The sequence below is a fragment of the Schistocerca gregaria genome, chromosome X (assembly GCF_023897955.1).
Source record: "Schistocerca gregaria isolate iqSchGreg1 chromosome X, iqSchGreg1.2, whole genome shotgun sequence".
Lineage (NCBI taxonomy): Eukaryota > Metazoa > Arthropoda > Insecta > Orthoptera > Acrididae > Schistocerca > Schistocerca gregaria.
In genome coordinates this window covers 346,845,725-346,861,821 of record NC_064931.1, presented here as the reverse complement: position 1 = coordinate 346,861,821, position 16,097 = coordinate 346,845,725, and the positions used below count along the sequence as shown (strand labels likewise).

At 38.5% G+C, this 16,097-nt stretch overlaps 1 protein-coding gene across 4 annotated transcripts in view; it reads right to left on the bottom strand.

Annotated features, from left to right (window-relative positions):
- Positions 1-16,097, bottom strand: part of LOC126298523 (nipped-B-like protein) — a 362,304-nt gene that overhangs the window by 41,732 nt on the left and 304,475 nt on the right. For all 4 annotated transcript variants that reach the window (XM_049989881.1, XM_049989883.1, XM_049989880.1 and 1 more), the window contains exons 21-24: positions 15,270-15,396; positions 15,020-15,189; positions 6,623-6,898; positions 4,168-4,402 (exon numbers count right to left, since the gene is read on the bottom strand). In XM_049989881.1, the coding sequence (XP_049845838.1) occupies positions 4,168-4,402; positions 6,623-6,898; positions 15,020-15,189; positions 15,270-15,396 (808 nt within the window). The remainder of the gene's footprint in view (positions 1-4,167; positions 4,403-6,622; positions 6,899-15,019; positions 15,190-15,269; positions 15,397-16,097) is intronic.

The window sequence follows — 16,097 nt, the reverse complement described above, 5'->3', positions numbered from 1 at the left end:
CATCACTGCACCACACAGTGTCCAGACATGTCTGGCCAGAGGCTGTTGGCGAAAGACAGACAGTCATCAGGAATGCTTGAAGATGACAAGAAGTCAGCTTGCTGAAATATCATACCTTCTGCGCAATGTCGCCCACCTGAATACCCGAGAAATACCTTCTGAGAAAGATCTTCCTACACCAGCAAAACCTAAAATCATACATGATCATTCTTACTTTTCAAATACACTGTGATTTCATCACAGGATATTCCTGGTTAATTCCATGTAATCCACACTAAAATCTATTGCCGGCTCAGTCGATGATACCACGGTATAAAGGTAGTTATTTTTATTGTAATAAATGCACTTTTCTCACTAGTTAGCAGTAATTATACTGATCTGCTGAGGGACCAGCCCGTGGTGGAAAAGAACACACTCGGCAACTACCTACTCATAGTAACGACACAAATGTGCTCCATTCTCTACTCAGCAAAAACAATGTCATTGACCTGGTGGACAAGGCACTTGGTAATCTATTTTTTCCCTATGCAACCTGATTGGGGCATCATGTATATATCTGTGTAAGGGGTCATGGATCTCTTTACAGGCTGCGAAGTGCGAGAATACAACTGCACAAATAGGTGGGGAAGAGGCATTACTGGATGCTACTTCTTGATAGTAAATGCTCTTTCAGCTGTGATGATGCCTACTACTCTATTCCCCTCAATTCCCACATGGACTTTTCTCAGCAGAATGACAACACTCTTCGCCACCTTTGTGGATGTAGAACATAATCCTGCATTTCCTGGGCTTGCATATCAGCTATGTATATGCACTGAATAGCGTACACACAGGGTTGCAGCAGACGATGAATTTCTCAGCGCAAATATATCTCAGCTGCTCTATTGCTCACAAGATTGTGCGTAACTGTACATAAAATGCTGCAAAATTCATTTGGTAAGCAAATCTTGTGGAAGTAGTCAAGAAAAACCACAGAGCAGCCTAGATACTCTTCTTCCTTTGACACATCTGTGAATACTGTTACATTTTGGTCACACTAACTAAAAATTATATGGAAACCTGAAGCTCACAGCATATTTAGGAGAGAAGTCTTTGCCACAGAATAGCAAACCTAAAATAATTCTAGATGTCATCAATAACCAAACAGGCAGTCATCTCCAAGCTAAAGTCAATCTTTGTAACACACAAACTGCTTTGTGTGGATACCAAGTAACTCCAATGTTCACAGGTAACTTAAAATCAATTCTATGGCAAGCTAAGCAAATAGTTTAATATGTCTTTGATGCTGGAATAGCAAAGAGCCTATGCACATGGCATACCCCTTGAGGAGCTGCTGTCACATGTCAAGAGGTTGAGTATTGAGAAGCTTTTGTAGGCACTGGTGGCCAACCAAATCATTTAATAATAGATTGCATCTATTGTCTTCAGATAAATAGGTCTTGCTGAGCCCTATCCTGCACATCCCTATCTAGCTAAGATTACACAAAAGCTTTATACAACATGCCCAGTTGGCTTCACATGAGTCGTGGCATAAGCAGTTAAACATGTTCAGTCAAGAATCTTTTCTTTAGGTCCCTCAAGTGTGGTTACTACAGCACCTGTGAATCATATTTAAAGCTCAGAATCTCATCATACAGTATGTTCAAAATTTAGAATTGTATCACACATTTGCATCTATGCTCTAAAGCGAAAGCCTTTGTCCCACTCCTCCCTCTCTTCCAACTATAAACTGTAAGTGGCAAGTCATTGTTGCCCAATTCGAGGGTTAATTAAATATTGCAAAGCCACCCACAAACAAATATTACAGTTCTGACTTTCTTACTTTTAACTATTAATGGCAAAGATTGTTAGAATTAAATTGGCTCTGAGCACTATGGGACTCAACTGCTGTGGTCATCAGTCCCCTAAAACTTAGAACTACTTAAACCTAACTAACCTAAGGACATCACACACATCCATGCCCGAGGCAGGATTCAAACCTGCGACCGTAGCATACAATTAAATTCCTTCTTCGAGGAATGTTATCCGTCAGCTCAAATCAATCACTTGGAACTTTACCAACTTGGTATCGGAACAACCACTATGATAGAAAAGACTGTGTGAATACAGGCAGATGACCACAGAAGTCCCATCAATGGAGATGTCCCAGTATACTGGAACAACAAGTATGTTTCATATGCATTTTTATGTCGGGGGGGGGGGGGGGGGGGGGGGGGGAGAATAATAAAGAAAATGTTCCAATAAAATGCTATCTGCGTAAGAAAGACCTAGATGCCTCTAGTAGGGTCAAGTTGGTAACAGTCCTGGGGGCCAATTTCAAAGTTGGTTAGGAGCTTCCTGGTTGCTTAACACAGGACCAGTCAATGGTTGAGCTAGTGAATGCAACACTTCTGTTTACACACTTTTCCTGATTTGAGAAGATTAGAGACCAAACTAGCCTCCATCCAAGAGTGGAAAAATTGTCCTGTCTGTCATATTGTCTTAAAAAGTTCTAGTTTTTTGTTTCAAAGGTGCTTAAAACATGCTGCAATTTATTTAGTCAGGACTGGATGCAGTAATGGTGTCTCATATGGGACAGAATGCAGCTCCTACATGAAGAAGCAGCGGTTACATATCTTAGCATTGCAGGGTCTCAAAATTCCAAAGTGCAAACAGGATGCCACATCGACATTTGTGGTGGCAGTAGCCTTAGCAAAATGTTTTGCCATTGTCCAAGCAATGTCTCCAGTCGTTTGGAGACATAACTGCAGTGGGTGCCGATTTGAGACTTCCTGACAGATTAAAAATGTGTGGAGTGGACCAGGACTCAAATCTGGGACCTTTGCCTTTTGTGTGCAAGTGTTCTACTGACTCAGTTAACCAAGCAAAACTTAGAACGCACCCTTACAGCTTTATTTCTGCCAGTACCTAAACTCCTGTCTTCCAAAGTTGAGGTACTGGTGAAAGTAAAACTGTGAGGGTGGATTGTGAGTTGTGCTTGGATAACTCAGTTGGGTCCGCAAAAGGCAAAGGTCCCAGGTTTGAGTCCTGGTATGTCATACAGTTTTAATCTCCCAGGAAGTTTCAAATCCTTTTGACTGTTTCACATCTTTCGTTTAAGTAGATAGTTAACAAGCCCAAGAACACCTGCCATGAGCTCTTCTTGCTCTCCATAGGAGTTATTCGAGTTTTCTCTGGGATCAGCCAGCATTTACAACTGTGCATAAGTGTACAACTGTTCTGAGTTGGTAAGTGGTATTCCTCATTCCATCTGGGAATTTGTTGTCTTAGTAGCTGACCTGAAGGTTGTAAAATGGATGCATTAGCTACATGGAAAATTACATTTGTAATGTTACACCGAAGACTGTTACTGTACAGCATTTGAAAGCTCAAGCAGAGACTGATCCTTTTCTTTCAGCAGGTATCTTGGCCCATTTCATCGAGGACATATATTCTACAGACTTATCAGACAACTTGAGTGTTAGATGATCCGGTAGCTTTTTAACCTCCCCTTGTAGGTTTCTTATCCTCTTTATTCTTGCGTCTCTGAGGTGGACTGCACAGAAGCATGCTTTTAATGGCAACTGTTTTCCATTGTATGCACATCTATTTATTACAAATATAGCACATTTCGGTCACCACATAAATGATAAATTTATTTCCTCCCCTTAAAATGTTCATATTTTAATGTGGTTTGATGGCTACACGCCAGACCTAAAACCCCTAGATCCCCACTTTAATCTCATGTTGGTCCTCAGATTTTTTCTGGTATTTATCATGTCTTTCATCTTCGTACATGCAAAACAAATGAATAAAAATTAGGATGAACATTTAATTGTACATGTTCTATAACTGGATTAATGAAATAGTTCTCAGGTAAGAGGAAGTGCATATCACATAACTCCAATAGTGATGTGACTCGTAAAAGCACCGAGTTGGTGGAAACAACTGTTCACTTGATTATCATTTAATTGAACTCAAAAATACCTGTTAGATTTTTTAATCTAACAAAAATCTGAGTTTTTATGAGAACTAGAACTCGGGCATACGAATAATCTCAAAATTCTGACATACACTAAAGAACACATTCATTACCTGAATGAAGTAAGAACTTTTTGAAAACAAAGCCACAACAACATAAAAAAAGAAGACTTTCAAAACGTTACAGTAAATATTTAATTCACTTACCATAATATTTATTGAAGCAGTCACGAATCAGTTTGAAATTTCTGGTGACATTATTTACAACAGAACCTAAACATGACAAGCATGATTGAACAACAGCACGGTCATGTTGAAGTATAAGCTTTACAGAATCTTCTTCCAGCTGAGCAAGGAATGTTTCACTCGGATGTTCTATAAGTGGAACCACTAACTCTAATGTGCGAGCCACACTGCTTATTATCTGATAGTCTCCCTGTGTCTGGAAATGAAAGATGTCCATATACACAGACAATTATTGAACAATTAATCAATTTATTTAAAAAAAATATTTTCTTCAATTACATGATATTAATACCAGATAACAGTATATGATAAACATTTATGCTATGTCTTTTATAAAATTCAAATGGTATTATCATGTACTCAGAAAACAAACAGAAAAAGAGACAATTGGCCTTTCAAAAGATACAGATTAATGGGCAGAAAAAGAATACATCTTACAATGATATGGTAGAAGGCAATTTTATACTGTATATAATTCAAATGTGGAAGGTTCTGCAAGTAGATAATCTTATGCAATATGACAAAGAGAAAATTTATGTGGCAACAGAGTTTCACTCTTAATCAGAAAGATAAGAAATATGAATAATTCAAAAAAGGTTATCTTACCTGGTTATAAATTTTAAATGCATAGTGAAAATGAGCAACTTGAAATGATTTTCTTCAGTCATAAGCCAATAGAAATATATATCCACACTGTCTGTCAGAATGAGTAAGAATAAACTTATGGACTCATTTGATAAATTATTTCAGATTTGTCTAGAAGTCTCAAATTTTGACTTAACACATTTAACAAAACTGTTCTGTGTTTACTGGATCACAACAGCAAGAATGAGCAACCAACAATTGGTACAATCTTAGGTAATGTAACATTGTGGCCGACTGTTTAAAAATTTTTACCTAAACAAATTTCTTCAGCAAGCAGTTTATGTCATATTTTCAGGTGAGTAAAGCAAGATTATTTGATTCAATAGCTAAGGTTACCTAATGCATATTAATTCAGTTCGGGTGTGGTTCATATATAAAGGCTCTCAAACAAGAGCCATCCTGCGAGACATATTACAATATATTTATTTCTCAGTAATCTGTTACAGAATTTCGATTATCTGAAGCATTTAAAATACTTCACACATGAATAACGAAAGTCAATGTTTTTGGAACTGTTGATATTGACTGAAGTTTTTTTGAACATGTCATAGATAGCCTTCAGACTGTGCCCTGAAATGACCATTAGCACTAAGCAATGAAACTTGGGGGTGTGTCTTCTACAAAGTACAGCTCTTACGGGCTTCCAGAAGGCTCAACTAGCAGAGACTAAGGGATCCATACAATCTTCCACGCAATTTTCACGTTCCACTGTGTACATCAAAAGGGAATGAACAGAGTTTCTGAAACTGTTACCGAATCCCCATCTCAGTTTATCTCTATTACACTTTCATGTGCCATTCTCTGACATTATTACTAATGTCTGGCTAGTGTTTTAGATATTTTTTCCCCCCGTCACTGGCAATTCTATCTTCTGAAGGAATAAGGCTGTAAATGTCTTGCTGGAGAGCACTAGAGTGTGGTAGCATCAAGTGTTACAATCTAGTGAGAGTTTCATGAATGAATAGAGGAACTACACACATGAAAAGTGTCCCATTACCATCACTGGCAAGTTTCTTTTTACATGTGCACTGTGCCCAAGTTATAGTGAGTTTTATTTTCTTGTGAATAACTGCAGCATACCACAAGTCTAAAAACAGCACAACATGAATTCAGTGTGCAATTTATCATGCAAAAATTTCAAGCATGAGCTTGAATAAGACCTACTGACTCATCCAAATTTTAAAGGAACAGTCAGAGGCTGTTTTGCAGCACAGAAGGGGAGAGATGCTGTTTTAATCTATAAAATGAAATACTGTAAAAATGTTTCGGTCTCTCCCTACTTCTCACTTAGATAATTACCCAAGCTCTCATCACAAATAACCCACACCACAGATAGATGTACTTCACAGTGTTGCAAAGGACATAAGACAGTGTAGGTAGAAATACCCAGTGTGGAATAGATTATGATAATTTAGATGCTGCACTTAGCACTGAAAATACAGACCACTGACAGAATACCAAATGCACAGCTGTTGGCAATGCATCTAGGATAAATGCCAAGGCTTATCAACACAAGGAAATCTATAAGACAAAATCATCTTCACACAGTCAGATTTATGTGGTGAAGTAATCAAATTTAATTTTGTACTTCTAATAAAATAACAACACAGTACTATACACTATTGGTACTACTTTCTGAATATATGTTAAATGGTCGTTTTTGTTTACCCAAGGCAGCATCTTAATTTATTAGATAATGTATTTACTATTGTTCACACACAAAAAAGCAGCTTCTGATAAATAACCAAATTTTTACATACATTATTCTCACCTGGCACTTAACGCTGAGATAAGGCTGCAATGTTGTTGCATGATCTATCAAAAGCTGTGGGCGTATTTTTGCAAAGAGGTATAGTGTAGTGAGGCAAGCAACAAGCCGCTGAGATGAACCACGACCTTCATTGTCAGGAGCGAAACTTGTCTCTTCAAGTCTTAACACATTTTCAATTAGACAATCTACAATCTGTTTACAGGCAGTCAGCAAAGCCTTTGGAGGTTCTGAATGAGGCTTTGTCGAGTCATCTTTGTCCTCCTTTGGCTTAAAAAGCTGCAACAAATAAAAACCCTATAAATAATAATGTATTTTTAAACAAAATATTTTAATATATCTAAACACTTACTATATTTACCACAAGGAAAATGAATGGGTTATTTGGGTTGAGACTCACACTTTTGACTTCTTTCAGATATGGTAATAGTTCCCTATACATATCAAAAGGTGAACAGACATCTGGAAATGAATGTGTGTAATAACTGAAGTTTCATTCACAGAATGTTTGCACAGCAACTACCTTCAGTAGTACACTGCATTGACATACACGAACCCCTACCCCAGCAAAGGCAGGGACACCTGTGAAAGCAGCCATGTGGTCTACCAATTTTATAATAAACACTGTGTGGCACTCTATGTGGGGGTGATCATGAACAAACAGTCTGTCCACACAAATGATCACTGCTAAATAGTGGCTGTTGAGTGTGCCACTTGACATGGTGTGCTCAATTTCAACAGCTTCTTCACAGCCCATGCTAGCTAGATACTTCCAACTAACACCCACATATCTGAACTTTACAAGTGGGAACTCTCCTTACAACTTCTGTCAGTCCTAAAACCCACTTGTCCTCAGTCTTCACTAAACCCTGGTGCCACCTGCCTCTCAGCCCCCTCCCCAGAGCACCTTCATGTCCTTTTCCCTTCTCATCATCTCCCCCTCCCAGTACAGCCCCAACATTGCACAGAACAGCCTACAGTCCTGCCCCTGCCACATCCCTGCACACTTCTAGAGGCAACACTACAGCCCACTATCCTGCCCATGCCATGTCACTCCACACTCCCACAGGAACACTGCAGTCCATCATCCTGTCCCCGCCATGTCCTTGCACACTCCCCCATCCTGTCTCTCCCACATGCCTGCACACTCCGACAGACGACATCTTTTCCACACCTACCCTGCTATCCTTACTACTACACACAAACTATAACAGGACAGGCAGTGCTGCAAGTTAGTCTAACAAGCAAAATTTCATATACTTAGTGGTCGACTTTGAAAAATCCTGTCTCAGCTGATGCCCACAATATCTCCAAATTTCATGTTTCTTGGACCAATGGTTTTAGCTATATGTCAGTCAGTTTTAATATACACAGATGAGCCACAACATTATGATCATCCAATGTGACTACATAAACATTCCAGTGTACTGATTCATTATATTATTGCAAAGTCTGCAACCAGGTCTTACAGTTATCTTGACAATATTTCAGAGGTCCATGTGGCTACCATCTTCAGGTCAGAATACTGCTCTGGAAAGCACTGGAAAACTGTGTCAAGCTATTGTATACCAGCTGCAAATCCAACAAGAATATTACCACCACCACCACCACCACCACCACCACCACCACCACCACTTGCTCAATAGCATGCACTCCACCTTTGGGACACAATACAGCAGTTATTCTGCATTGTATGGCACCACTTGCTCAATAGCATGCACTCCACCTTTGGGACACAATACAACAGTTATTCTGCATTGTATGGATCAGACAAGGCCTCCATAGGCTTCCAGAAGTATGTGGCACCAGGTGTCTACAGACATGTCATAGAACTCCTGGAAATTAAGGTCCACTGGTTTGTAAGCTCAGACCTGGAACCCAATTTTGTCCCTAAGGTATTCCACTGGGTTCAGTTCTGGTGAATTTTCTGACAAAGACATCAATGCAAGTTCACTATCATGATCCTCAAATCCACCTTAGCACATTTCTGGCCTTTGTGACAATGAGAGTCATCATGCTGGAACATGCCATCAGTGTCGAGGAAGACATCAAGCATGAAGGGATGCAGGTGGTCTGCAACAATTTTCATGTAATCTACAGCTGGCATGGTGTCCAATTACTACCATAGGTCCCATGGAAACCCAAATGAATAATAATAATAATAAATAAAAATAATAAAGATTTTATTGTCTTTAGGCCATTACAGCGATTGACAACGTCAAATGAAGATACAATTTATAATACAGTATGATAAGGCACTGACTACTGAAATGTTTTAGCTTATATTACAATAAATATACAGTGGGTCATCTGTTGGATTACTGCATTTTACAGTTGAAGAATTCATTGATATCATAGAACGGGTGGGAAATAAACCATTCATGCAGTCTTTCTTGAAATGTAGGTTCAGGAAGATCCTGTATAGCATGTGGCAGCTTAATAAACAGTTTGTGCACTGTGACTTCATAGCTATTTATTGATTTTGATACTCTGTGGTAAGGTGTGTATATGTATTTGATGCTTCTTGGGTTGTAGCAATGTACATTTTCTCTATGTTTCACATCTTGTAGGTTCTTCTTCGTAAAGATTAAGACATTGTATATATAGATGTTTGTTACTGTCATAATTTTTTGTTTAGTAAATAATGGTTTTCAGTGAGCCTTATGTGAAGAATTTGAAATTATCCCAATGGCTTTCTTCTGCAATAATAGGATGTCATGTATGCCTACAGTTACCCCACAAGATAATGCCACAGGATATTATACTATGGAAAAATGCAAAATAAGATGATCTGATGTATGTTTCAAGTACACAGTTTCTGAGTTGTCTTAATAAATAAATTTCTCTAGATAGCTTACTACTAATATAGTTTACATGTTGGCCCCAGGATAACTTTTCGTCTAAATAAACTCCCAGGAATTTAACAGATCTAGGGTCATCAGATAGTGGCTTGTCTCTTAGAGTGATGATTATCTGCTGAGTTTTATTTTCATTTAGCAGGAAACCATTTGCTCTGAACCAATATGCTGCATGAGTGAGTATTTTCAGCACAGGTTTTAAGATCATTAAGATTGTTATTGCTATGAAGAAAAGTTGTATCATCTGCATACAATACAGTGGTGGATCTAATAAACAAGGGGAGTCATTGATCATTATCACAAACAGGAAGGGGCCCAGTACGGATCCCTGAGGCACACCTAATTTAACATGTTCTATGTTTGACATTTCCTTACAAACACAAACTACCTGTTTACGGTTGTTGAGATACACTTTTAATAGTCTGAGACTGTTTCCTTTGATACCATAGAATTCTAGTTTCTCAGAAGGTCACCCATAGCATAATACTGCACCCACCAGCCTGTGTTACTGGTGTGGTACATGTTTCTAGTAGCCAATTGTCACAATGATGGCATACTTTGATATGACCATTGACCAGGTCTAACAAGAAACGTGATTCATACAGCTGGATGACAAGGATTGCTCGACTCCTGTGCACCCATGTTTGCTTGAGAAGTTTCTTAATTTTGATTAAAATGCTTCATTTTGGTGGAACAGCAGACTGGGGATAAAAAAAATTCCCTGTAGCTTATCCTGCAAGTCTGAGTAGGTCCAATTCAGTAAGAGTACACCATGTGAACTTACACTAGTTCCAACTTAAAACACTTTTCATCTCCTTTGTGACTTGCTCAACTCATATTTAGACAGTTTTTTCACCTCACAAATGAAGGGTGTAATATTATTCTGGAAGCAGACAGAAATGTTAATATCCACCTTCCTGTAATACAGAATATTCCCTCAATCTGTCAAATAATGGCCACTAAAGTAGCTGTGTAGCTTAGAGCAACAGCAGCTCCCATCAGCATCCAGTGGTAACAACCCTAAGTTTGGCAACATGATTTAGGTATTCACTATTTATCACAACACAGAGGATACACATATTTCAATGAATTGACTCTTGTGGACAAGTAAAACCTCTGTATGCACAACAATGTTTGAGAAGTAATAAAAACATATGAACGAAAATATCCCCCAGCCCCTCCCATCAACCACAGACCTTGAAGCAGGAGGGGTGGGGGTGGGGGTGGGGGGCAGGTGGGTTGGAATATCTCGTGTTCCTCAATAATACAGTTGCCCACACCGCAGCTGCAACTCCCTCATAGGTTTATCTGTAGAGAGGTCAGGATTAGCATATTATACCCAAAGAGAAATTTGTTAACTTCTAAAACAAACTGAAGTTAGGAACTCTCTTTAGAATATATTTGCCTGGAATGTAGTCTTCCTGGAATTGAAATGTGGATGATCACTCAGAAAAGGGAACAGAATATTTTGCAATGTGGCTACTGGAGAATTTTGAAGATTAGATGAGTAGATCCGATAACTAATAAGAATGTATCAAATTGAACTGAACTGAGGAGAAAAGAAATTTATGGCACAACTTGACCAAAAGAAGTAATCAACTGATGCAATACATCCGAGGCATCAAGGAATTGTAAATCTGGTAACGGGGGTAAATGTTGGAGGGTAAAAATTGTAGACGGAAACCAAGGCTTGACTGCATCAAGCAGATTAAAATGGATGCGGGTTGCAGTAATTACACAGAGATGAAGAGGTTTTGCACAGGACAGGCTAGCATGGAGGTTGTATCACGCACCAGTCTTCAGACTGAAGAAACAACAACACAGAAATCAATGCTCAAAATATAATATTTAGTTACAAAATATTTAACACTCAATACATTCTGTGGATCAATTACTTTTAAAATATTACTCTGGAGACTTGACATCAAAAAAATTAACAGTCACCCCAGAGCACCTGTAACTAAGGAACAACTGGCAAGACACTTAACATCAGATTGTACTTAAATACAGGGTGATTCAAAAAGAATACCACAACTTTAGGAATTTAAAACTCTGCAACGACAAAAGGCAGAGCTAAGCACTATCTGTCGGTGAATTAAGGGAGCTATAAAGTTTCATTTAGTTGTACATTTGTTCGCTTGAGGTGCTGTTGACTAGGCCTCAGCATCAGTTGATGCTGAGATGGCGACTGCTCAACAGAAAGCTTTTTGTGTTATTGAGTACGGCAGAAGTGAATCGACGACAGTTGTTCAGCGTGCATTTCGAACGAAGTATCATGTTAAACCTCCTGATAGGTGCTGTATTAAACGTTGGTATAAACAGTTTACAGAGAATGGGTGTTTGTGCAAAGGGAAAAGTTCTGGACGGCCGAGAACGAGTGATGAAAATGTAGCACGCATCCAGCAAGCATTTGTTCGCAGCCCAAGAAAATCAACTCGCAGAGCTAGCAGAGAGCTGCTAATTCCACAATCAACTGTATGAAGAACCTGAACGCCAACTACCCGAGGCAATGGATCGGCCGCCAGGCAGCCCGTGACAGAGCACTTCATCACTGGCCTCCAAGAAGCCCTGATCTTACCGCCTGCGATTATTTCTTATGGGGGTATGTTAAGGATATGGTGTTTCGGCCACCTCTCCCAGCCACCATTGATGATTTGAAACGAGAAATAACAGCAGCTATCCAAACTGTTACGCCTGATATGCTACAGAGAGTGTGGAACGAGTTGGAGTATCGGGTTGATATTGCTCGAGTGTCTGGAGGGGGCCATAGTGAACACCTCTGAACTTGTTTTTGAGTGAAAAAAACCTTTTTAAATACTCTTTGTAATGATGTATAACAGAAGGTTATATTATGTTTCTTTCATTAAATACACATTTTTAAAGTTGTGGTATTCTTTTTGAATCACCCTGTATTATAATTAATTCCTTTTTCATTGATGTACAATTGAAATGTCTATTCACGAGCTCAATCCCAAGAACAACATTCCGGTTGTCTATCTCGTGCACAAAATCTGCTGCCACTACAGTAGTTTCCACCAGCTGTAGTGGGACTGATACATAATGATACAGTACATTAAACTGAGACAGTAATGTTGAGTTGCAGAAACACACAATGAAAAGACTACTAAACTTTTAAGTTTTGGACAAAAAGGTCCTCCTTCAGAGCAGAAAACACACACACACACACACACACACACACACACACACACACACACACACGTGTTCAGCTGATATGATGGTCACTGGCTGTTGTTTCACTCAAAGACATTAAGTAATCTACTTTGGAGAAACATGATGTAAATAAGAAAAACAGGTGACCAGATGAAGATAAAGTCTGTAGATTATAAATTTCACTGACAGACATCTCCATTCCCTGTCAATGTTGTGACGAATATGTAAAGTGTAGTGTATAATGTAATCCATGGCAAGTTGTTTCTGGAATAATGTCCACAATGTGAGAGAAAATGTTTTAGATTTTAATGTGATTATTGCATGAAAGACACCAGGTCTTCATAAATATAACTAATTTTAAATTTGCCACCAATTCTATCATGTGATTTCTGGTAATGTCCTCCTGTATATTATTCGACTTTATAGCCGAGTTCTCAGAGCGACTGACTGTCCTACTGCCATGCAGGGGACCTGGATTCAATTCCCAATTTTTCTGTGGTGAGGGGACTGATAGGGGGCACACACAGCCTCATGAGGCCAACTGAGGAGCTACACGACCAGTTAGTGGCAGGTCCAAAAGCATTAAACACAATAGTGACCACTTATCCCTCCATACTGCAAATGTTGCCATTGTCAGAGGATGTCACAGTGGTGGGTCAGGCCCGATTGGCCCACCTAAGAGAAGAAGGTGGAACTTTACCCTTCCCTTACTTCCTGTATCGACTGGCACACTTACGGCCAGAAGGCAGATCTTTACTCTTACCTTACGTCCTGGATATCACCACCTTATTCTCACTTTCATATGCAAACATACTGCATGTTTATTTGAGATACTTTCCAATGAATTTAAAACTGAAAACTTAGTGTGAGTAGCATTTATAAAGATTCGAAACCAAATTCTTACTGTTACCAATCGCTATTTTATTGTAGGGAGCATGGCAAAAGTGTAGCAATTGAACAGCAATGACAGAAATTCAAATATAGGTCCAGCATATTAGAAGAGTAGCCCCAAGATTCTTCTTGTTTATGTAAGGTCACAAGATGGTACCACACCAAATCTTGCAACAGAAAATAACAAATGTGAACCCACTAACCAACAATGCTGCACAAGAAGTAACACAGTACAAAGAAACAAACTTTCTTTAGGTAAAACTATTACTAGTGGGACTATCATGTTTACTAATTCAACAATATGATGCTAACTATAAATGCCCACAACCAAGTGCTAACTTCTACTGCAAAAATTACAGGTCTTAATGTAAGGTTCAGTACAAATAACAATTTTTGCAGTGTCCACATATTGAAATTAAGATCTCTACATACAAAGTTTGCACACCACTGTGAAGTGCGTGGCAGAAAGTACTTAGCACTGTAGCACATGTAAAGGTTTCTTCCCATTCCAACCATGTAGCACCAGTTTATCTCATTAAAAACAGTGAAAACAATGGAACACCAAAAAATCGCCTCTTCCACTTGGGGCATCTAACAATAAAATGGTACTGTTGCTTCTTACATTCTTTGTGTCTAATAGAAAATAATTTATGAAACAATAATATACAAATTTGGAGCACATGTCCATACACAGCTATTTTCATTCAAGTGCATAAGCATTGTTACATACAAAGCGTGTTCAAAGAGAAGGCACAAAACAACACTGTGGGTATAACTGAAGTCTTTATTCAAAGTAATCACAATAATCACCAGAGGCCATAGCACAATGCTCCCTCTTTTTCATGAGCTGAACAATACCCTGTTCAAAGAATTTATTTCTATGTCTAGGTTGTATGCAAATGCTCAAGTTGCCCCCATTTGAACTTGGCTATTACACTTTGTGTAACCTTAGAGACAGTTGTACAAATGTTATACTGGAGCAGAATCACTCCCTCAGTGAGCAGTCCAGACCATTCGTTCTTGATAAACCAGCATACGCACAGCACACATCACTTAATGGTTTTTCTGTGCTTGAGGAATTCAATTAGTATTGAACCTCGGACATCAAAAAGGATGGTGAGAATCACCTTGCCTGTTGAGGGCACAGCTTTGGAATTTTTAGGGTCATGCTGGGCACTCCATTCATGTCCTTAGATGTCTCACTACATTATCACAAACAGACTTGTGCAAATTTTAACTGTTCTGGTTGTAACAATGTTTTGTACTGTTTTATTTGAAGACTTATATTTTCTATCATTAAGGAATCTTTCACTCTGCAGTGGTTTCTGTACCATTGTGCATCACTAGTGATCTTGATACAAAAACCATAAAGTTAACTGACATCTGAATAATTTCCCAAGATTAAGTTTCAAAAACAAGATAATTATTCTCTTTACATATGCAAATGTAAAAAATAAGTAGGAGGAAAAATATTACTTACACTAAGTAAAAGTTGTTCAAACCACTCCAGACCCATATCTCGTGAAGCAGCAACCACATCAGTAATGTTCATCACTTTCCTCAAAAGTGCTGTAGTATCTAATGAAGGTCGCTCACGAACTGGAGTGAACCACATGTTTTGGAAAACTTCCATTACAAGCTTTCTAATACCTGCAACCATGAAAACCATTAGAAACAATTTCATATCCATCATCTGTAACAGAGAACTTCATCATTTTTCAGCTACTTACCCTCTTCATCATTTACCCTACGTATCATTTTAACACAGATTTCTGGTATCTTTGGAAAATCTGGACACTCCATACAAATATCTTTAAGAATTTTTATGACTCGCTTTCTCACACTTACTCCAGTGTCCTAGAACAGGAAAAAGTTGGACTATTAATTATACACAGTGTCTTCAGCAGGTTTTTTCATTAGCATACAATTTCTACATAACAGAACTGTCTAGCAGTGAAGCTACCATATTTACCCAAGTATACGATAATATAAGATGCCATTTATTGACTGTTTACATTTTGATAAGAAATGAGAAAAGGAGAAACAAAATTAATGAAAAGAAATAGTTTATACTAATTTGCGAACTGTTTTCTCTTCTACATTTTTTTTGCTTACTAATCCTGATATCTGTGGTACAGCTGTGAAATTTATATCTTTGTTGTCATAAATATTTGGCCATTTCTTCCTGTTATGGTGCAGTTTCTGAGGTTGTCATTACCATGGGACCTGAGAACACAGCTGTTTTTATCTGAGTATGTATCTGATTTTGCTTCTCGATCGATGTGAGAGTCTCTTGCTTCGGAACATATCGTCTGCCCCTTTTGTTCCTGTCACATGTAACAGTAAGTTTCGACAACATTGCAGCACAAAATGTTTAAGTATGCCACTGGCCTCTATCTAGACTTTTACCATCTCCTGCAGAAATAAATACTGTTGTTCAGTATTTGTCCAATTTTAAAGTTACTTCAACTCTGAATACAAATGAATGCAGGCAAACTGCAGTTTAAACATGGTAGATGTAACTAAAAAGCCTTAAGAACACGGTACAGATTCCCACA